This window comes from Octopus sinensis, linkage group LG15, assembly GCF_006345805.1.
Source record: "Octopus sinensis linkage group LG15, ASM634580v1, whole genome shotgun sequence".
Taxonomy (NCBI): Eukaryota; Metazoa; Mollusca; class Cephalopoda; order Octopoda; family Octopodidae; genus Octopus; species Octopus sinensis.
This window is the reverse complement of record NC_043011.1, coordinates 8,764,291-8,788,340: the sequence shown is the minus strand read 5'-3', so window position 1 is coordinate 8,788,340 and position 24,050 is coordinate 8,764,291. Positions and strand designations below refer to the sequence as shown.

Sequence of the window (24,050 nt, the reverse complement as noted above, 5' to 3'; positions counted from 1 at the left end):
TTTTACGATTGTAAGTGCAACACCATAGACACTAGGCCGAAGCACTTCCACCTCTACACAGATTCGATCTCTTAAATTTCCCTCACCAGACTCAGGTAGTTTTAAAAAAGAAATATGATAACAGATCCTTTTGTTACCAACCCGCCTGAAACTGCCTCTGGCTCTGTAGTACAAGCCTCTTGGTTTCAAAAGTTTTGAATTAATATCTTCCTCCAAACCTTAGTCACAATTTATGTTCCTAACACTAGCTTAATGATAACTAAGTTGTTTTACTAAATTCTTTGTTATATTTAAAATTAATTGAAAGAAACACAGAGCATCTCAACAGAAATATGGTAATAAATGGTTGTAACCTGGTAACAAAAGGTGGTTCAACGCAAGGGAAGATTGAACTTGAAGCAAAGTAGTTGCGAAACGAGCGTGTTTATCGCACAACCTTGTAAGCATGGCGTGTCAACTGAACATCTGTTTTATAAGACAAAATGTTTACATTTGGGAGAACTAAATCATACAACGAGAGGTCGCCTATATCAGTGCACTTGTACAGGGTTGTGACCGTTGCGGTTATCTTTGTTTAAATATCAACAACAACAACAAGAAGAGCAACAGCAAAATTATCTGTAGGATTACGATGAAGTCCCAAATCTGGTGAAATAGGCTGAGCGATGTGTGTACGAGACGCTATCGTGGTAGCCGCAATGGCTTCGTTGGTCTCAATTTAGTGATGACAAACTTTTAAAGTACACCGTCTCTTGCTGTTCCTTTCTCCCAGACAAACCAGCAGAGTGCCATTGGATCACACACACACACACACACACACACACATACACACACACACACACACACACACACATCTTGGAATCGTACATGACGCATTCATTCTGGCTCTTAAAAATCTATCAGAACAGCTTTCGTGGAGATTTTTACATCCCTATAGTTGTGTGTGTATGTGTTTGTACATTGTGTGCGTGCATGTGAGTGTGTGTGTGTGTGTGTATTTCTCTGGAATTGGTCAAGTGTTGTAGACATCTGATAAGACTTCATAAGGGTCGAACACCGATTAAGAATTCTCTTTCTTTGCGATCTATGGAAAAGCAGTTAAATTTAACAGTTTGTATGCCAAGAACACAGGCCTATATCTATATCTATATATAGACTATGATAAATAGGAGGGGGCTGAGGACTGAACCTTGGTGGACCCCTACCTCTACCCTGAATTCTTCAGTGTACTCGTTGCCAACCCTCACCTTACTGACAGCGTCCCTGTACATGGCTTGCACGGCTCTCACTAACCATTCATCCATCCCTAGTTTCCTCATTGATCACGAGATAAGGGATCTCCCATTCATTTTCTTTGTTCAGCAACCTTTCATAATAGCGTCTCCAAACCTCTCTCTTTGCAGCCTCATTTAGCGCAAGTGAACCATCATCCATGCGGACACATTTCTCTCCTACCACATCACGATTCTCTCTCACACACTGTCTTGCAACACGAAATACCTTAAGTCTTTGGTCCTCACGGCGCAGAACATTGGCAAATTTTTTCTTATCTGCTTCCCCTCTGGCTAAATAAACCTGCCTCCTAGCTTCCCTTTTAGCAGTCTGATACAATTCCCTGATACCACCATTCTTCCAGTCCCTCCAAGCCTGTTTCTTTTCTCTAATAGCCCTGTCAACAACATTGCTCCACCACCACGTTATTTTGGGTCGAGAGGGGACTTTGCACCATCCAAAGATCTGGTCAGTGGCCCTTAGCAGGTTGTCCGGTAGAAACCTCCAGTTGTCTTCAATATCGTATGAAGCTATATCCCCTTCTATTTCGTCAAAGGCTTCGATTAATATGTCTCTAAATCTCTGTCCATTTGCAGGATCTTTAAGTCTCTAGACCCTTCTTCTACTTGCTGGTCGTCTTCTGGGCATCCATTTAGCCCTGCTCCTGAAGTCACTAACTAACAGTCTATGTTGTGGGGTAAATTCTTCGCCTGGGAAGGTTTTGGCATTTATAAGCAGCCATCTTTCCCTTTTTCTGGTGAGGATGTAGTCAATTTGGCTAGTGTGTCTGCCAGAGCAGTAGGTGACTAGGTGACTGGCAGGTTTCCTGAAGTTAGTATTGCAAACCATAAGATCATTTGCATCACAGAACTCTAGCAGCCTGGTTCCCTCCTCATTGTGAGAGCCAAAACCTTAGCTTCCATGTATGCCATGGAAGCCCCCGACATGTTGTTCAACATGTCCATTGAAGTCACCAGCCACAAAGAGAAGGTCCCTGTCATTCGTCAACGTGGTAGTCTGCAAGAGGGTGTCATAGAATCGGTCTTTCTGTCCATCGGGTAGCCCTGGCTGAGGGGCATAGGCCGAGATAATGGTTGCTAACCCATGATGGAGCACTAATCTAATCTTAAGTATTCTGTCGCATACTCTGACTACCTCAATTACCTTATCTACCCATTTCTCCACAAGAAGTGTACCCACACCCCCAACCCCGTCACTGTTCCCTGCAAACACATCGTGCGCTCCACACAATTTGCATATATGTAAACGACTTTCATGATAAGGTCCCATGATAAGGTAAATTGTGTAAAATGCTGTCACACGGAGCACGTGTTTTAATGCTGTTATGTAACTGATATAACAGTGTAATGACGTCCATATCTAGGATGTGTAATCACGCTTACGAGAAGGATCGTTACGTAAGGCGAATAGATACAGAGAGAGATAGTGGAGACAGCTGTAAATACAACGCGCAAATAAGAAAAATGTGTTTATACACACACACACACAACACACACACAACACACACATACACACACAGACACACACACACACAACACACACAGACACACACACACAACACACACACACAACACACAACACACACACACACAACACACATACACACACAGACACACACACACACAACACACACAGACACACACACATACACACACAAAACACACACACACAACACACAACACACACACACACAACACACACATACACACACAGACACACACACACACACACAACACACACATACACACAACACACACACAACACACACACACACACACACAACACAACACCACACACACAACACACACACACAACACACACAACACACATACACACACACACATAACACACACACACAACACACACACACACAACACACACATACACACAACACACACACACACACAACACACACACACACACAACACACACACACACACAGACACACACAACACACACACACACAACACACACACACACAACACACACACACAACACACAACACACACACACACACAACACACACACACACACACACAACACACACACACACACACACGCACGCACACACACGCACACACACACACACATTACAGAAGTAAATAGACATACCATAAAACATGGTTTCGTCTGCCGTTACGTTCTGAGTTCAAATTCCGCCGAGGTCGACTTTGCCTTCCATCCTTTCAGGGTCGATAAATTAAGTACAGTTACGCAATGGGGTCAATGTAATCAACTTAATCCGTTTGTCCGTCCTTGTTTGTCCCCTCTGTGTGTAGCCCCTTGTGGGCAATAAAGAAATAAGAAAAAAGGAACTTCCGGTTCGGCAGGAAAGGAGACTGGCAGGTTGGATGGTCGATCGTATTCGCTCTTACAGTGTAAGAGTTGAATGAAGCGAAAATAATTAATACACCGACCCGACCCCCCCCCCTTGTTACTGGTTGTTTCTGTGTCTAGCTTAACGAAGCCTCATCGACGACATTTTTTAGTTCAAATGCCACCGAGGTTGACTTTGCTTTTCATCATCTCGGGGTTGATAAAAAATGTATTAGCTGGTCACTGGGGGTCAATGCAATTGACTTGCCCCCTCGCCCGAAATTACTAACCTTATTATGCCTGAGATCAAATTCTGCCAAGGTTGATTTTTGCCTTACATCCTTTCGGGGTCGATAAAACAAGTACCATTTACGTACTGAGGTCGATGTAATCGACTTACCACTTCCTCTGAAATTGCTGGCCTTGTGCCTATAATAGAAAGGATTTTTTTTTCTCTTTATTACAGACGGGTTTTGTTGGAGCTCCTGGAGTCTTGCATGCGTAGCGGCGGGCTTACTACCTGCAGCCCACGGTACCATGCTATCCGGTCTTTTCAGCTGTCTAATATTTCCCTATTTATTCTGGCCGTGCTAAGGAGGCAAACCTTTTGTAACAGTTCTACTGGGCACTCTATTCCAATTTCCTTAATATTCCTCTTGATGCCTTCTGATACTGTCCCCAAGGACCCAACAGTAACTGGCACTATCTCCAGCCTTCTTCATTTCCCATAGCCCCATCCATTGATCAGAAGGCTATTCCGTCACAGGGTGATCCATTTGCAGCTGAGTGAACTGGGACAACATAAATTGGAGTGCTTTGCTTGAGAACAAAACGTACTGCTCAGCTCGGAAATCGAACCTACAATCATTAAGTCATGAGTGCCATCGCCTAACCACTGAGCCACGCGTCTTCACACACGCACACACCTATCATCATCAATGTTATTTCTCCATGCTTGCATGGGACGGAGGGTCTCCGTTGAGTCGGGTTTTGTACAGCTGGATGCCTTTCCTCTCGTCAACCCTCACCTTGTAGGGTTAATATTTTCTTAGGGCCAGACGTGTTTTTTTTTTCGAGGGAAAATTGGAAACGAAGGGTACCACTTGTATGACGGTGGCAGTCTTTTTTTCAGCTGTAACATGAAGTCAAAGCAAGGAGACATTCACACACACACACACTCACACAGTCACACAGTCACACGGTCACACGGTCACACACACACACACACACACACACACACCACACACACACACACACACACACATGCACACATTGTGTCAAGAAAGGAAGGAACGGAAGAGAAGGATAGAAAGGAAGAGAGAAAGAAGAAAAGGACAGAAAGAAAGAAAGATAGAAAGAAAGAAATAAAGAAAGGATAGAAAGAAGGAAGGAAAGAAATTAAAAGCGAAATTCTCTTTAAAAAGCTCGGATGAGTTTCTAAGAAAAAAGTTTGATTACATTCAAAGCAGACACACAGACACACCCAATGCCCCATGGCCATGCATAATGGTGTATGTTGACAACAATACATAACCTTGACTAGCGTTTAATTCTATCCGTTGCCTGTAATGAGGGAATCTAATTAAAATCTTATTGGCGCAGGAGTGGTTGTTTTGTCAAGAAACTCGTTTTGTAGCCATATGGTTTTGAGTTCGATCCCAATGCACAGCACGTTAGCCAGGAGTCTTTATCGATATCTGGCGAGCGAATTTCGTAGGTGGAGACTGTGTGGAAACCCGTCGCATGCGTGTGCGTGTCCTTGTGTTTGTTCCCACTACCGCTTGATGAGAGGTGTTGGCTTGTTTACGTTCCTGGTAACGTAGCAGTTCGGCAAAGGTCACCAATAGAATTAAATACCAGTCTTAAAAAATAATCTCTGACTTGTTCGGCTACTCCCCTTCAAGGTGGTGCCCCAGCATGATCACAGTTCAATGACTGAAAGAAGTAGAAGATAATATAATGTTTCAAGGCAGTGCTCCAGCATGGCCGCCGTCTAATAACCGAAACAAATAAAATTTAACTCACACACACACACACACATATATATACATAATATAAATGCTCGAAATGAGGAGTAGACAGACAGCCGACAACTGATGAAGGGCCGTTCTTTATGTTACTTGTCCTGTTTCCCATTTGTTTCTCTCGTTGTTTGCGTATCGAACTCATTTGTTCCCGTATTTCATGTTGTTTGCTGTTGGCGGCGTCCTGTACCCATGTATGCATGCGTATATGTGTGTGTATATATATATATATATATATATATATATATGGCACGTAAAAAACACCATTTGAGTGTGGCCGTTGCCAGTACTGCCTGACTGGCCCTCGTGCCAGTGGCACGTAAAAGCACCCACTACACTCACGGAGTGGTTGGCATTAGGAAGGGCCTCCAGCTGTAGAAACTCTGCCAGATCAGATAGGAGCCTGGTGCAGCCATCAGGTTCGCCAGTCCTCAGTCAAATCGTCTAACCCATGCTAGCATGGAAAGCGGACATTAAACGATGATGGTGATGTTATTTGATTGAACACCACTCATCCGTTTCCAAGCAAGTTTATCTTTACACACACATATATATATATATATATATATATATATACACGCATGCACATGCAGATACACGTAAACAAATGCATGTTCACTTACAAACCTGCCTGCAAAACAACTTCACGCAACCATCAACACATACATAATCACGTACACACACACACACATGCACACACACATATGCATATATGTATTTAATACAACTCATATATCATCATCATCATCATCATCATCGTTTAACGTCCGTTTTTCATGCTAGCATGGGTTGGACGGTTCGACCGGGATCTGGGAAGCCAGGAGGCTGTACCAGGCTCCAGTCTGATCTGGCAGTGTTTCTACAGCTGGATGCCCTTCCTAACACCAATCACCCTGTGAGTGTAGTGGATGCTTTTTACGTGTCACTGACACAGGTGCCAGGGGAGGCTGGCAACGGCCACGTACGGATGGTGCTTTTAACATGCCACTGGCACAGGGTGCTTTTAATGTGCCTGTATGTATGTAAGTATGTATGTATGTGTGTGTATATATATATATACATACAGGTGAAGGCGTAGCTGTGTGGTAAGAAGCTTGCTTCTCAACCACATGGCCCTGGGTCCAGTCCCACTGCGTGGCACCTTGCACAAGTGTTTTCTACTCTCGCCTCAGACCGAGAGTGGATTTGGGAGACGGAAACTGAGAGAATCCCGTCATATATATGTGTGTGTGTGTTTGTCCCTGATCAGCGCTTGATAACAGATGTTGCTGTGTTTACGTCCCCGTAACTTAGCGGTTCAGCAAAACAGACAGATAGAATAAATACTAGGTTTTAGAAAATAACCTTTGGCGTCAATTTGTTCAACTAAACACCTCAAGGCAGTGCCCCAGTGTTGCCGCAGTCAAGTGACTGAGACAATAAAAGCGAAACAAAAATAATAATTAGACAAAAAATAATACAAATAAGATAAAATGCAGAACTGTTACTGTGAATAATAAACGAAATTTCGTTGTTTTTCTTAGAAAAACACATCAGAAATGAAAGCAAAGCTTGGCAGAGCACAAAACCAGAAATATCAGGTTTGCGTCGTTGTGACCTACAAACCATGTCTATTTGTAAGGTTTTCAAGTTGTTTAACTTGTAAATAAACAGGTTTAGGTTTGGCCGTGTCGTTAAGAGGATCGCTTCACAGCCTTACTTTCCTGGTTTCGATCCCACTGTGCGGTACACTGGAAAGATGTTTTTTTTCTTTTTTCTTCTTCTGCCATGCCTTTTGTAATTGACCAATTTTTTTCTTTCTTTTTTAACAGAATTGCATAACAAGCTGTGTGCGTCTGTCTGTCTGTCTGTTTATTTGTAAGTATAGATGTTCGTATATGTGTGTGTGTGTATACTCTTTTACTTGTTTCAGTCATTTGACTGTGGCCATGCTGGAGCACCGTCTTTAGTCGAGCAAATCGACCCTAGGACTTACTCTTTGTAAGCCTAGTACTTATTCTATCGGTCTCTTTTGCCGAACCGCTAAGTTACGGGGACGTAAACACACCAGCATCGGTTGTCAAGCGATGATGGGGGGGGGGACAAACGCAGACACACAAACATATACACACACACACATATATATGTATATGTACATATATACGACAGGCTTCTTTCAGTTTCCGTCTACCAAATCCACTCACAAGGCTCTGATCGGACCGAGACTATAGTAGAAGATACTTACCCAAGGTGCCTCACAGTGGGACTGAACCCAGAACTATGTGGTTCGTAAGCAAGCTACTTACCACACCTATATATATATTTTTCTGATTTTTCTTGAGATTGCTCCAATCTGGCCAGCCCCAAGGAAAAACTAACATAACAGCATTAGATTCTTTGGAAGAAAGCAGCGAATCATCATCATTTAACGTCCGTTTTCTGTGCTAGTATGGGTTGGACGGTTCGACCGGGGTCTGGGAAGCCAGGAGGCTGCACCAGACTCCAGTCTGATCTGGCAGTGTTTCTACAGCTGGATGCCCTTCCTAACGCCAACCACTCCGTGAGTGTAGTGGGTGCTTTTTACGTGCCACTGGCACAGGTGCCGGCAATGGCCATGATCGGTTGGTGCTTTTTACGTGTCACCGGCACAGGGATCACAACTACAATTTCCATTGATTTTTGATGTTGATGTACTTGATTCAATAGGTCCCCTCAAGCACAGGGTCGAAACAATGTTTCTTTACTTGCCACCTGCACAGGAGTCAGTCCAGCGGCACTGGCAACGGCCGGGTGCCAGTCATAGGATTTGGTTCAATTTCGATTTCACTTGCCCCAACAGGTCTTCGCAAACAGAGTTTAGTGTCCAATGAAGGGAGGTTGGCATGGGTGCCAGTCGTCTGATGTGGTTCTATTTCGATGTAAGCAACTTGTCTTTCTTCACTTATAGTATTTTCGGTAGAATCTAGGGCGGTACCTTAGTTTGACCGCTGTGAAGCAGGGTGAAGCAGATGAAGAAGTAACAGAGTATGAATATCAAGATTTGTGAACCTGAAGATATTATATAAAAGCCAGGTTGTTCACCTGTGTCTGTACAAAAGGTGTTGATTTAAAATCCGTAGATTTAGACCTCAGCCATTCATAGGACACACACACTTGTTGTTTTTAATGAAAAGAAAGCTTCCTAAGTGACTCACTGCTCGATTAAAATATTACAAAAGAGAACAGATTCCCATGCATTGCGTCCTATTTCTGCTTTTCTTTTCTTCTTCGGCGAAACCCCTCCCCCTCTCTCTCTCTCTCTTTTGTTTTCTCCCTCCTTTTCTCTCTTTAGCACTCTCTCCCTCCCTTCTCTATTCCTCCTCGCCTACACATATACACACGCACGCATGCACACACACACACATACTTATTGCAGACACACACACACAAGCTCCTAAATCACACAGATTATATAGCAATTGGCTACTTACGTCTTATGCTTTATTCTTTTCTACTCTAAGCATAAGGCCCGAAATTTTGGGGGAGGGAAATTTTTTTAATCGACCCCAGTACACACCTGGTACTTAATTTATCGACCCCGAAAGGATGAAAGACAAAGTCGACCTCAGCTGAATTTGATCTCAGAATGTAAAGACAGACGAAACACCGCTAAGCATTTCACCTGGCGTGCTAACGTTTCTGCCAGCTCGCCGCCTTAAACATTCTTTCTTACCCCAGGCACGAGGCCTGAATTTTTGTTGATTTGAAATAAACCAAAAACTTATATTTGTCATATAGATTTCCTATACTTCACAAATAACTTTACCTGTTCATTAGAATCATTTGAGTTAAAATTGTAAATTTTATTAGTTATTTTATGGTTGAATTTACTTATTGCTGAGTCAGAGAGTATGCCCTATATGTTTGCTGAACTAAATCTCTTTTCCTACAATTTTTAAAAAGGAAGTTAAATTCTAAAAGAGTAGCTTGCCTACAAGAAGCTTGTTCTGTTCTGGCATCCTTCTCCCATACTTTAACCTTTCATCTCCTAGCATAAAGCACTCTCTACAGTAGAAATCTTAGTTATGCATCAGTCCTGGTGCTATGAAAAATGCATGCAGTACACTGTACAGTGGTTGGTGCTAGGAAGGGCATTCAGGTGTAGAAACCATGTCAAAGCAGACATTGGAACATGTTGCAGTCTTTAGGCCTGGAGATCTTGGCAAACTATTCAACCCATGCCAGCATAGAAAATGGATGTTAAAAAATGATAATGATAATAATGATAATGGTAGATTAGGCATATCAAATATTCAAAGGTTGATTATATTTGAGTTGTAGACTTATTTGAGAAGAAATGTTTGCTACTTTTTGTTGATCATGACCATGATCAGCAACACAAACAACTATTTATGATCAAATTTCCAAATTAGGATTGAAACTCCTATTAATTCAACAGCATATGCAAAACATGACATAACTCAAAACTGAATGCTTATTGGTAGTGAGTAGTATTCTTAACTAAGGTACTTTAGTTCATTTATCTTAACTAACCTGGCTAAAAATAGATCAGTTATAAAGGTAATTGAATTAAAATGGGTGATAAAAGTTAGAAATTTCATTCTTTCTTTTACTGAAATTGGGAATAATTAGTAGAATAATAAATAGACAGATTAAATACTAAAGAAGATACAGAAATTGTGACTGAATTACAAGGAACTCACTTGAAAATATCATCTCTTTTCCCCAGGTATTCACTAAAGTATGGCAATAATCCTGTTTGTTTCATATTTAGCCAAACCTTCAAATGACAGAAAATATGACATGAAATAGAATAACATTAGTCATAGCAATAATGAATGAATATATTTACTTCACTTTACTCAGGTTTCTATAGCAAGTGGGAGATGAGAGGTAAACCTTCTCCATTTTTATATACTACAGGTAAGTTTTCACAGAAAGCTTGATGCTAATTCTCCATAAATGATAAACTGAGATGAAAAGGATGTCTTAAGATGAGTAATGTAAAGAAAGACCTCTAAAATGCTGTGAGAACTCTGGCCAGTGGTAACAATTTCATTGTGAATTAAACAGCAATGTTTAAATTTAACTGTTATAATATAAGAGTTCTTAGTTGGGAAGGAGTATATATAGTAAAGATATCTGCATATTTTAGCATCTAACCTTCGATTGTTATCAGGTGAATAAAGATTTAAATTATTACTACAATTGTTTATTCACGAAATTTAAACATTTGTAGAATATTTTATACTTTTATGATAGCAGTAACTGTTGGCATTTTATTCTATTTATTTTTTTGCTTTTACACTCAAATAAACCCCAGTACGCAACTGGTACATCAACCCCAGTACGCAACTGGTACATCAACCCCAGTACGCAACTGGTACTTAATTTATCGACCCCGAAAGGATGAAAGGCATCGTTTCATAAAAACCATGGTAGGTTGAAGTCCAAGGAGCGTAAGAGAATTCCACAAAATCAAGTCAAAACACATCTATGGCCATTTCGGGAGTTCATTGCAATTCACTGCAATATTTTGTATTTTTATGTGCATATATATTTTTTACCTTCTGTGTTTTTTATGTATGTATAAGGCCGTGGTATTTATATATGATCACATGTATGGAAACATGGCATTATATAAGGTCGTTGACTTGAACTTGTTGTTTGTTCTCTAATCAATATTTTATATTCCATCATTCCTTCATATGAATCCTTTACGCTACAAAGAACAGCTAAAGTCCAAACCACTAATTAGCGATAAATTCTCGAAGGGAATGAAAAATAAAAACACTTACCATCCAAGAAAGAGACGGTAAACGTTTTTATTTTTCATTCCCTTTAAGAATATATCGCTAATTAGTGGTTTGGACTTTAGCTGTTCTTTCTAGTGTAAAGGATTCCTATGATGGAAACCTCTTAATGTGTTTAAATGTACACTGGATTTTATATATATATATATACACACACACGTTTATATATTCGCTTTGCAAGATTCTTGATGTGAAATCGTGTGTTGAAACAGATTGTTGTATTTAGGGATGGTCATGTTGCCAGTTTAGCCAATAAAAACACGCACTATCTAGCTTTGAAATTTTGCAAGTATACTTTTAGGCACCATGTGACTAATAAAGAGTATCGTGAATTCCATTTATTTTCTTTCTCTCAGATTTTATACCTGTGTGTGTGTGTGCGCGCGTGCATGCATGTGTGTGTGTGTGTGTATATATCCATCATCGTTTGACAACCTGTGGTGGTGTGTTTAACGGTTCAGCAGAAAAGATCGATAGAAAAAATATCAGGCTTTAAAAAACAAATATGCCCTGGGAGTGATTCATGCAACCAAAAATTCTTCAAGGTGATGCCCCAGCATGGCAGCAATCAAGTTAAAAATAGAAGGTAATCGCAATCTATTCCACCGAAAACCCGTATCTGCTAAATTTAAACTCCTCCCACAGCTACTCTCATATCCTCACCCTTCTTCCACTATGATTTCTTTCTCTTTTACTGCGCGCATGTGTGTCATGAGCTGATCAAAGTTTTTCGACATTATATACAGAAAATGCAATTGCCATGATGCAATCAAAGTGTTCATCCATAAAACACTGTTGAAACAGCTGTTGAGAATGTTTAAACTCCACTCGTGCTGCTTTAGACAAACGCTTCACTTGGAGCCATCTCTATATATATGTTAGACTGCGGCCATGCTGGAGCATCACCTTGAAGAATTTTTTGTGTATGTATGTTGTGTGGGTATGTCTTGTGTGTGTTGTGTCAACTGCGAATTTCCTGGGTTATAAAAATGCTCTTTTATTCATATCTGGAAGTTTTATTCATTGAAATTTGTAATAGACCTAAAGAAATTTAACTTGTACTTTTAAAGATGTTCTTTAGGATTATCATCATCATCATCATCATCGTTTAACGTCCATTTTCCATGCTAGCATGGGTTGGACGGTTCGACCAGGGTCTGGGAAACCAGGAGGCTGCACCAGGCTCCAGTCTGATCTGGCAGTGTTTCTACAGCTGGATGCCCTTCTTAACGCCAACCACTCCTTGAGTGTAGTGGGTGCTTTTTACGTGCCACCGTTCACAGGTGCCAGGCGAGGCTGGCAACGGCCACGATCGGTTGGTGCTTTCTACGTGCCAGGAATTTCAGGTAGAATAAAGTAAAACATAGTTATGAATAAAAGGTGCGTAGTTTATGAATTTTGATTGAAGGGAAGGGGCCTCGAAACAAAAAAACTGCAGGGGGCTCTCTAAAAATCACGCGACAGAGTTGGATCTTTGGAGCGCAAAGATTGCGATACTTTGTGATGATAATGCACCTTGTCTCCAAGCTCTCTTCACTCGTGTGTTTCTCGTCAAAAACAACATGGTATCTCCTCTGCACTGGCTCTATGCGCCAGATTTAGCACGTGCAGACTTCCATCTCTCTTCCCCAACATGAAAATGCAGCTCAAAGGTCGCCGTTTCAACACCGTTGTCAAAATCAAGAGCGAATCGCAGAAGGTCCTCAACTCGCTAACGGTAAACAACTTCCAGACCGGATTCCAAAAGTGACAGGAACGCAGGGACCGGTGTATTGCTGCGCAAGGTGACTATTTCGAAGATGATGTTAAAACTGAAGTAAATCAGTTATCTTTTTTTTTATTAAACATAATTAAGTCCGGCAACCTTTTAATACCTATTTCTTTGCTACCCACAAGGGGCTAAATACAGAGGGGACAGACAAGGACAGACAGACGGATTAAGTCGATTACATTGACCCCAGTGCGTAACTGGTACTTAATTTATCGACCCCGAAAGGATGAAAGGCGAAGTCGACCTCGGCGGAATTTGAAGCAACTTTTTAATACCATCTCGTATGTGTGTATGTGTGTGTGTGTGTTGTGTGTGTGTGTGTGTATGTGTTTGTGTGTGTGTGTGTGCGTGTGTGTGTATGTGTGCGTGTGTGTGTGTGAGTGTGTGTGCCTGTGCAGGTGTTTACGTGTATACAGTAGTAGATCGGTTGTGAAAGGAGAGGGTGGTGGTTCGGTTATCATCCCAATGACGTCATAACATTCCATCAGCTTACTTTCTCTCTCTCCCTCTCTCTCTCTCTCTCTCTCTCTCTCCCTTCCTCTCTCTCTCTCTCTCCCTTCCCCTCTCTCTCTCTCTCTCTCGTTCGGTCGTCGTCTTTTCTGCATTTTAGACATAAAGTACATCGGTCGCAGTAGCAGTAATACTTAATGGAATCATAAATGGTAAGCACGGCATCGGGAGAGAGAGCAATATTAATGATTCTGGTAATGGTGGTGGTGGTGGTGGTAGTGGTGGTGGTGGTGGTGCGAGCGTGTGATGCATATATATACAACGATATATACAAACATATATGTAACTACTCATTCTTAGACACATCAACCCTTCGGTACGCAAGCACCGAGTTCGTTGTCGTCCCAGATGGTGTAAAGTATACGGTGTCACCACCACCGCCGCCGCCGCCGCCGCCGCTGCCACTTGCTCGTGTGTGTGTGTGTGTGTGTGTGTGTGTGTGTGTGTGTTTCTCTGCTTAAGTGAATGTGTTTCTTTGGGTGTTGTTTGGCGTATGTATATGTAATGCGTGTATGTGTACGAATTTATATGTGTGTATATATATATGTGTATGTATATGTCTATATGTGTATGTGTGTAGAAATACATTTGTGTGTTATCTTTTATCTTTCACTTCAGTAATTCGACTGCGACCATGCTGGAGCACCTCTTTGAACGGTTTTAGTCAAAGAAATCGAGCCAGGGTTTTATTCTAGTACTTATTCTATCGGTCTGTTTTGCCGAAGCGCTAAGTTAGGGGACGCAAAAACACCAACACCGGTTGTCAAACGGTGTTGGGAGACAAAGACACACACACACACACACACTCACAGAATAAAACCTCGCTTTACGAGTGCCCCATTGTTATTTCTTTACTGCCCGCAAGGGGCTAAACACAGAGGGGACAAACAAGGACAGACAAACGGATTAAGTCGATTATATCGACCCCAGTGCGTAACTGGTACTTATTTAATCGACCCCGAAAGGATGAAAGGCAAAGTCGACCTCGGCGGAATTTGAACTCCGAACGTATCGACAAGCGAAATGAGTGCCCCCATTGTACGAGTAATTTGCTGTACGAGCCGAGACTCGTGCAAATTTTTCTTTTGCAGTTCGAGCAGAAATCCCCATCTTTACGAGTGCCCCATTGTTATTTCTTTACTTTAATTTAGTCAATTAATATAACTAGTTTACATTTTTTTTTTGCATTCTCCTTTTTGTAATTGCCATTTTACTTGTAACTACACCCTTTCTGTTTTAAAACCCATAAAAAATTATTCTTAAGTGGTTTTGCAGGGCTAGAAGAGATTAATTATATTTTAGTTAATTTCAATGGGGAAGATTGATTTGCAAAACGGGTAAATCGTGAGACGAGCTCGATCATGGAACGAATTAAACTCGTACTGCGAGGTATCATTGTATATACATATATAATACAAAGTGGGACAAGAATGTAGAACATCCAGACAGTTAGGTGATACAAAAAAATGGGACAACAAAACATCCAGACAGACGATACAAAGAAAACAAGGACGGGTCATTTGGAGTTTTCTTTCCTCAGTCGAGTTCCAGATTATCTTTGCAATTTCGGCTGGTTGTACTCGAGATTGCTCCAATTTGGCCAGCCCCAAGGAAAAACTAAGCTAAGAGTATTAGATTCCTTGGAAGAAAGCAGCAAATGTATACTAAAACAAGGACGAAAAAAAAACGGAGAATGTTATACAAAAGAAATAAACAGGACATAACAACAGGTGTCTTTCGACTAAGGACGAATTAAATTAAGCTGGCGCGTAAAGCCTTACAGCAGCGATACAAGATTTCACAGACACAGGGAGGAAAACAGATGCTGCACGGACGGCGGCCCAACCAAGAAAGAAAGGGCAGTTAGATAACACACAAATGTATTTCTACACACTCTTTTACTTGTTTCAGTCATTTGACTGCGGCCATGCTGGAGCACCGCCTTTAGTCGAGCAAATCGACCCCGGGACTTATTCTTTGTAAGCCCAGTACTTATTCTATCGGTCTCTTTTGCTGAACCGCTAAGTGACGGGGACGTAAACACACCAGCATCGACTGTCAAGCAATGCTAGGGGGACACACACAAACACACAAACACACACATACATATATATATATATACATATATACGACAGGCTTCTTTCAGTTTCCGTCTACCAAATCCACTCACAAGGCTTTGGTCGGCCCGGGGCTATAGCAGAAGACACTTGCCCAAGATGCCACGCAGTGGGACTGAACCCGGAACCATGTGGTTGGTTAGCAAGCTACTTACCACACAGCCACTCCTGCGCCACATACACGTATAGACATATACATATACACACACATATAAATTCGTACACATGGCACGCATTACAAATATAGGAGGAGTTAGATAACAACGCCACAAACAAATACACCCACAGATTTCCACATATGTAGTAAATATATATATATATATATAAAAGTGAGGTTGCGTGGTGTCTGTCTCCTACGATTTAGATTCCTAACTACTCCAACATTTGCGGTGCAGTTTAACCAAAACCGGGTATCTTATAGTCGTGATTCATATCGAGCCCTTCTGGGTATTAGCGCGCGTCTACGATGAGTCTACGAATTAAAAAAAATTTACCATCATTTTTCCCATTTTTAATGCATTTTTTTTGCTATTATATAAGGGAAGTAACTCGCGTCTACGATGAGTCTACGATTTTAAAAAAAATTACTATAATTTTTCCGCATTTTTAATGCATTTTCGCTCAGTTTATATAAGGGAAGTAACTCTCTATAAATGCTTATATAGTTATTTCCCTTACAAACCCGAGCAACGCCGGGCGATGCTGCTAGTATCTATATATACCACTACATACATTTTTCTCTCTCCTAGTTTTTTCTGTGTCCCTTTCTGTAGAAGAGCGTAGGCTCGAAACGTAAAAGACTTTTTCTATTCCTGAGCGTTATACTAATACACCTGTTTGTTTTGTACACCACCTGTCTTCGTCTTTTGTTTTTTTCGTAAACTTTCCCTATATATAATATATATACATACACGCATACATACACCACTGTCAGTGACTGGCTGAATAAAATTTTCCCTGATCTTTCGATTGGAAGAGGAGGGCCTGTGGAGTGGCCGGCTCGCTCACCTGATTTAACACCACCAGACTTTTTTTTTTTGTGGAGTTATCTAAAAGTCCGTGTCAATCGTCAGAACATCTTAAACAAGTTATTATCGTAGAAGGTGAAACAATCTTGTTACACACGGGTCGCAAACCATGTCAAAATACTTCAATACGGTTACAAGCCTGTGTTGCAGCAGAAGGAGGCCCAGTTGACCATGAGATGGAAAACCGATTTAACTAAACTGCACTATTCATTAACTTTGTGCATTTGTGTGCTTATAAACATATTAATAAATATTGGGTCATCCCATAAATAATGCGTTTTTTTATACTTTTATATTTCAAAATTAAGATAAACAAAGTTCTTTTCCAATCTAAAATATTCTCTCCTTCATTTTCTACAGTGCTCTTTCATCCATCTGCTAGACTTGCAAGGTCTCTCTTCCAAGATTCACTTGTCCGTCATGAAAACTCCTCCTCCACTACTGTTCTGACCTCGTCTTTAGAATTCATATTTTTCCGTCCAAATGATTTTGAAGACTGCGGAATAAATGATAATCAAATGGGGCAATGCCCAGCAAATATGGTGGGTGGGGCATCATGTTCCATTCATACTGCTCCAGCCTTTGGATTGTCATCCTCGCTTTATGTAGCCAAGCATTATCCTGATGGAAGAACATCTTTCATCTTCAAACCAAAGATGGTCGTTTTCCTTCTAGCGCTGACTTAAGCCACTCAAGCTGCTCACAGTAGATCTCCTTTGTTATCATTTGGTTTGGGTTTAGAAGTTCAGAGTGGGCTAAACATTTCATATCCCACCAAACAGATAATAACACCTTACGTGGATGAAGACTTCTCCTTTCCTTACCCACTGTCTTCGGCGCTTTTATAGGGAACCCATTTCTCGTCACCACTCACTATTTGGTTTTAAAAAAAAAGGTTTATTCGTGAGACATGACAGCAAAGAAGAGCGCAGATTCACTCTCTGCCCTCGATTAGACTAGGGAAGTTTGTGAGAAACTGTTGACCCAATTTGCTGACACGCAGGTGTCGATGAATGGTTGAATGACCAAATCCAAGCTTCTCTGCTAGTTCCTTAACAGTTATGATGGGATTTTGTCCCACCAGGGTTTACAAGTCGTCCTCTTCGAGATCTACAGATCTAGGATGAGGCTCATCTTCGAGGCTGTAGTTTCAGGCTCGGAATTTCTGAAACCACCATTGACACTGGCTTACGCTTATTGTCCGATCTCCATATACTGCATTAATATTTCCCGCACTTTCCGTTGCGTTGCTGCCTTTATTGAACTCATAAAGCAAAATATGCCAAGTATACTCCATTGTTACTTCCATTATAGTTTTGAAAAAATAACTGTTAAAATCGAACTGCACTCTTCAAAACTAAGAATATGTTCAAGGCAAAATTACTAAATGCTTTTAGTTCATTGAATTGAAAAAAAAATAACGCATTATTTATGGGATGAACCAATTATAACTAACAAGTGTGTCATTAATTCTAGCTCACCCTCTGTGTGTGTGTACACACATACATACTATATATATATATATATTTCTTTACTGCCCACAAGGGGCTAAACACAGAGGGGACATACAAGGACAGACAAACGGATTAAGTCGATTACATCGATCCCAGTGAACTGGTACTTAATTTATCGACCCCGAGAGGATGAAAGGCAAAGTCGATCTCGTGGCGCAGGAGTGGCTGTGTGATAAATAGCTTGCTTGCCAACCACATGGTTCCGGTTTCAGTCCCACTGCGTGGCACCTTGGGTAAGTGACATGAATAGATTCAGTTGGGTTTAGTGAACATTTCTGTGAAGTAATTGACGCTGGAGCAGAAAGTCTAATTAATTCCTAATTATGTGTCTAATTAAAATATTTTAATTTCTTTTTCCATACCCGTTTTTTTCTTAAGTTTTCATTTAAGTATCACTTGTGTCTAAGGAGTAATATTCAATGTGATTCATTACTGGAGCTTAAAGTCTAATTAAATTAGTTATTTACGCAAGTTGATTATCTCATAATTAATTAATCCATACCTAATCATACTTAAGAATCACGTTTCATGGTATTAGGACCATTTGTACACATATAGTGCCTTGCCAGTGTTTTGGAGCTTCGAGTCTAATAAAATTAGGACTGGCTCTCGGTCTAATATATATTTGGTTATGAAGGCGGCGAGGAGCTGGCAGAAACGTTAGCGCGCCGGGCGAAATGCGTAGCCGTATTTCGTCTGCCGTTACGTTCTGAGTTCAAATTCCGCCGAGGTCGACTTTGCCTTTCATCCTTTCGGAGTCGATTAAATAAGTACCAGTTACGCACTGGGGTCGATGTAATCGACTTAATCCGTTTGTCTGTCCTTGTTTGTCCCCTATGTGTGTAGCCCCTTGTGAGTAGTAAAGAAATAGGTATTTCGTCTGTCTTTACGTTCTGAGTTCGAATTCCGCCGAGGTTGATTTTGCCTTTTATCCTTTCGGGGTCGATAAATTAAGTACTAGTTGTGTACTGGAGTCGATCTCATCGACAGGCCCCCTCCCCTAAAATTTCAGGTCTTCTGCCTAGAGTAGAAAAGGATATATATTTGGTTATGACATTATATGACACGTGTCATAATGTTACCGTCATGCACATCGTGACTATGTTTAAAAAGTTATCTTTGGAACCCCGTGGTTGTAGGTTCAACCCCACTGCGCGCGACCATGGACAAGTGATTTTTTTTTCTACAATAATCATTAATTTTTGAGTGAACGTAGAAGACAAAAAGCGTGTGTGTTGTGGGGTGTTTGCCCTTACCACGGCTTGATAACCGGTGCTGGTTTGTTGACTTCGGCAAAAAGTTAATATGTAAATATAGTACTGAATATGTAAATATAGTACTGAAGTCGATTTTGTTCGCCTAAATCTCCCTCAAGACCGTGCCCCAGCATGGCCTCAGTTCAGTGACTGAAACATGTGTGTGTGTATATATACCTGTCCGTAAATGTATATGTGCGAACGAGATAATTTGTGTCTGTATATATGTGAGTGAGTGTGTGTGTATGTATGTTCCTGTATGTTTGTGTATACTAGAAAGTGTGTCTGTATGCGTGTATGGTGTGTGTGTGAGTGTGTGTGTGTGTGTCACATGCTTATAACATGATTCCTCTAAATATATTTAAACACATGCACCTTAGTGAAGCTGTTGGATAATAATAATAATAATAATAATAATAATTAATTCTCGTTTATTGGCCACAAGGGCTAACAAAAATCAAATAAAATATGTAAGGACAAAATACGGGACGAAAGTTACAAAAAGGGTTTTGTCCGTTTGAAAAGTCCGTGTAAAAATTGCAAGATAACAACGAAAATATAACAAGGAAAAACTCCCAATGGGGGGAGGCGCTTCGAAAGGTTACTCGTGGAAAAACCCATAAAAGCCACGGGAGCCTGGTCAAAAAGGGGGTAGAGAGCCCTTTTCTCCTTTTATATTACCTTTTTTTTTTACAGGTGTATCTTCAGAATTGGTCAGAATTGGTCATGCATAGTTTAGCAGGTAAGGGACAACACACACACAAACGCATTCTTACAGAAATAGCAGCTAAATCTCCCTGTACTCGTAAATATATAACAATAACAGTAATTCTCTCTAATTTTGGCAGAAGGCCAGGAATTTTGAAGGGAGGGGGAATCGATCATATTTTGAGAGGAGGGACAATCGAATATATCGATTTCCAGTGCTCACCTGGTACTTAATTTTATCCGCCTTGCGTGCACGAAAATCAAAGCTGATCTCAGCGGAATTTGAACTCAGAACGTGAAGACGGACGATATACCGATAAACATTTTGTCCGGCGTGCAGACGATTCAGCCGGCTTATTGGCAGAATCGTTACCGTGCCGGACAAAATATTTAGCGGCATTTCGTCCGTCTTTACGTTCTGAGTTCAAATTCCGCTGAGAGGGACTTCGCCTTTCATTTATTCACGGTTGATGAAATAAGTGTCAATCGAACACTGGGGTTCGATCTGATCGGCTTTACCACGCCCTTAAAATTGCCGGCCTTGTGCCAAAATTTGAAACCATTATGATGATGATCATGATGATGCAGGGGTGGCTGTGTGGTAAGTAGCTTGCTTACGAACCACATGGTTTCGGGTTCAGTCCCACCGCATGGCACCTTGGGCAAGTGTCTTCTACTATAGACTCAGGCCGACCAAAGCCTTGTGAGTGGATTTGGTAGATGAAAACCGGTAGAAGCCCGTCATATAATGTGTGTGTGTGTGTGTGTGTGTGTGCGTGCGTGCGTGCGTGTGTGTGTGTCCCCCCATCGCTTGACAACTGATGCTAGTGAGTTTACGTCCCCGTAATTTAGCGGTTCAGCAAAAAAAGAGACCGATAGAATAACTACTAGGCTTGCAAACAATAAGTCCCGGGGTTGATTTGCTCGACTAAAGGCGGTGCTCCAGCATGGCCGCAGTCAAATGACTGAAACAAGTAAAAATAAAGAAAAAATAGAATTATTAATGATAATAGTGACGACGACGACGACGACGACGATGATGATGATGATGATGGCGGTGGAGGAGGTGGTGGTGACGATGATGATGATGATGATGATGGTGGTGGTGGTGGTGGTGGTGGTGGTGGTGACGATGATGATGATGAAAATTGACTTTACAACACTGAATGAAATACTTATGAATAAACGTTTTTCAAACATAGGCACGTGACCAGAACTTTGGGTGGGGAGTGAGGGGTTAGTCAATTTTAAAGGCACTAGTATTTGACTGGTACTTTTTTATTATTATTTATTTCTGCAATCCCCACCCACCAACCCATCACTACCACAAGAAAAGAAAGAGAAAATGAAACGCAGAGATTGACCCCCGGTCGGATTTGAACGCAGAACAATCAGCCAAACTCACAGCTGATAACAATGGCGATTACGACGACGACGACGACGACGAGGAGGAGGATGATGGCGATGATGAGGATGATGATGATGGCTTTTAATTGAGTAGACGAGGGGGAAAAACATGACGATGATGACGTGTGGCGATGGTTGTGGTAATAATAATAATAACAACAACAATAACAATAATAATAACAACAATAATAATAAGGGTGGTGGTGGTGGTGGTGGTTGTTGTTGTTGTCGTCGTTGTTGTTATCGTTGTTGCTGTTGTTGTTGCTGCTGCTGCTGCTGCTGCTGCTGCTTGTTTGTTTGTTGAGCGAAGCGGTCTTCGTCCCAGAGTGGGAGAAGTCCGAAACGTGGTCCTTTGCTATTCGTAAGACCCGCAGAAGAGAAAGCAGGTCAACCCCCGACACCGAGAGCATCGACGGATGTATGAATGCGCATCCAGGCTCGGCGGTTGCGTAGGAAGTCGGGGGACAAGAAACAGGAAGAAAGGGTGAGAGAAAGTTTGGGCGAAAGAGTACAACAGGGGTCGCCACCCCCACCCCCTGCCGGAGCCTCGTGGAGCTTTAGGTGTTTTCGCTCAATAAACATACACACAACGCCCGGTCTGGGAATCGAAACGGCGATCCTCCGACCGCGAGTCCGCTGCCCTAACCACTGGGCCATTGCGCCTCCACTGTTGTTGTTGTTGTTACGATGCCGAAAGTATGGAAAGAGTAAACATGGCCTAGTTTTATTTTCCGTTGTTGAAGGAACTGCACGCATTTTTCAATAATGTGGTTGTTATTGTTTACACAGTGTTCGACCAATCAGAAACTACCGTCACAAAATCTGTCCAATCAGAAAGGAATACACACCTACTTTTTTCCTTCTTTCCTTCTCACCCAATTTCTTATTCATTACCTTTCTTTCTTTCTTTCTTTCTTTCTTTCTTTCTTTCTTTCTTTCTTTCTTTCTTTTAATCCATTCATCTGTCTGTCTTTCTGTCTGTCTGTCGTCACCTTCAACAGTTTACATAAAAGGCCCACTGCTCGATAAACAAATCGTATTTCACACAGTTTACTCTGATGTGAAGGAAAAAACTTTCCTTCTCAGCCCGAAGAAAGAATTGAAACAACGAAAACAACAACAACAACGACAACAACAATAGCAAGAGTAACAACAACGACAAAATCTATCGCAAATCGATCAGAATGACTGCCGCAGTAGACAGCAATGTCCTGTCGCCGTTTTTAAGGGAGAAACTGGTTTATAACCACGACGCGGCCAAAGAAAACAATTCCTTCAGGAACTTTGACAAATGTGACTCCGATTCCCAGGTGTACAACACCTACAAGCAAATGCACACGTTTCAAACTGTCGACTTCGTGAAAGAATCCCACGGCCGGTGGACCAAATTCGATCACGCTGAAATGTCCATAATGGAAGCTCTGGAAATGTTAAACAACTTGGTGGATGAGTCCGACCCGGATATCGATCTCAGTAACTCTTTCCATGCGTTTCAAACAGCAGAAGGAATCCGTAAAGAGTACCCCGACGAAGACTGGTTTCAGTTGACGGGACTCATACATGACCTGGGTAAAGTTATGGCCCTGTGGGGTGCACCGCAGTGGTCGGTGGTTGGTGACACCTACCCGGTCGGCTGTAGACCAGCTCCTTCGGTCGTTTATGCCGACAGTACTTTCAACGACAACCCCGACTTTAACAACCCAAAATACAACACGAAACTCGGTATTTACGAAGAACACTGTGGTCTGAGTAAGGTACTCATGTCTTGGGGCCACGATGAGTATATGTACCAAGTACTGAAACACAACACTTGTTACTTACCCGAGGAAGCTCTCTGTGTTATTAGATACCATTCTTTCTACCCGTGGCACAGCAGTAATGATTATGGTTACCTGTGTGACAACAAAGACCAGGAAATGTTGAGATGGGTACAAAATTTCAACCCGTTCGATTTGTATACCAAATCACCCGTCATTCCGGATGTTGACGAAATCCGACCATATTACGAAAGATTGATTGAAAAATATATCCCGGGTAAACTAAAATGGTAATTTTTTTTTTTGTTTGTTTTGAAGAAAAAGAAACATTATAACAAATGAAATTGCTTAACTATTTTGTTGTAAATACATTCAAAAGATGTATTTTGGTTGCAAAAGGGGGGAAAAATGAAAAAAACCCAAAAAAAACAACAACCTCGGAACAACAAAGATCCGAGTGAACAACCGAAAGTCAATTTAATGGGAAATTAATGAAAGGAGATAAAGATGGATAAAGATTTTTAAAAAAAAGGGTTTTTAAAAAGGCAAGATTTAAA

General features: G+C 41.3%; 1 protein-coding gene and 1 long non-coding RNA gene across 5 annotated transcripts in view; one reads left to right on the top strand and one right to left on the bottom strand.

Annotated features, from left to right (window-relative positions):
• The window catches only part of LOC118766181, a 43,927-nt gene extending 33,538 nt beyond the window's left edge, over positions 1-10,389 (bottom strand). Inside the window, exon 1 of the long non-coding RNA XR_005002096.1 lies at positions 10,316-10,389. This is a non-coding gene — a long non-coding RNA (uncharacterized LOC118766181). The remainder of the gene's footprint in view (positions 1-10,315) is intronic.
• Positions 583-24,050, top strand: part of LOC115219784 (inositol oxygenase) — a 23,540-nt gene continuing 72 nt past the window's right edge. The window contains exons 1-2 of one of the 4 annotated variants that reach the window (XM_029790040.2): positions 583-616; positions 22,855-24,050. The exon at positions 22,855-24,050 is cut by the window's right edge and continues 72 nt beyond it. In XM_029790040.2, the coding sequence (XP_029645900.1) occupies positions 22,921-23,787 (867 nt within the window). In that variant the 5' untranslated portion in view covers positions 583-616; positions 22,855-22,920 and the 3' untranslated portion in view covers positions 23,788-24,050. Of the gene's footprint in view, positions 617-21,890; positions 21,936-22,854 lie in introns of those variants that run through there. The other 3 variants (XM_036509441.1, XM_036509439.1, XM_036509440.1) reach the window with 3 other exon arrangements.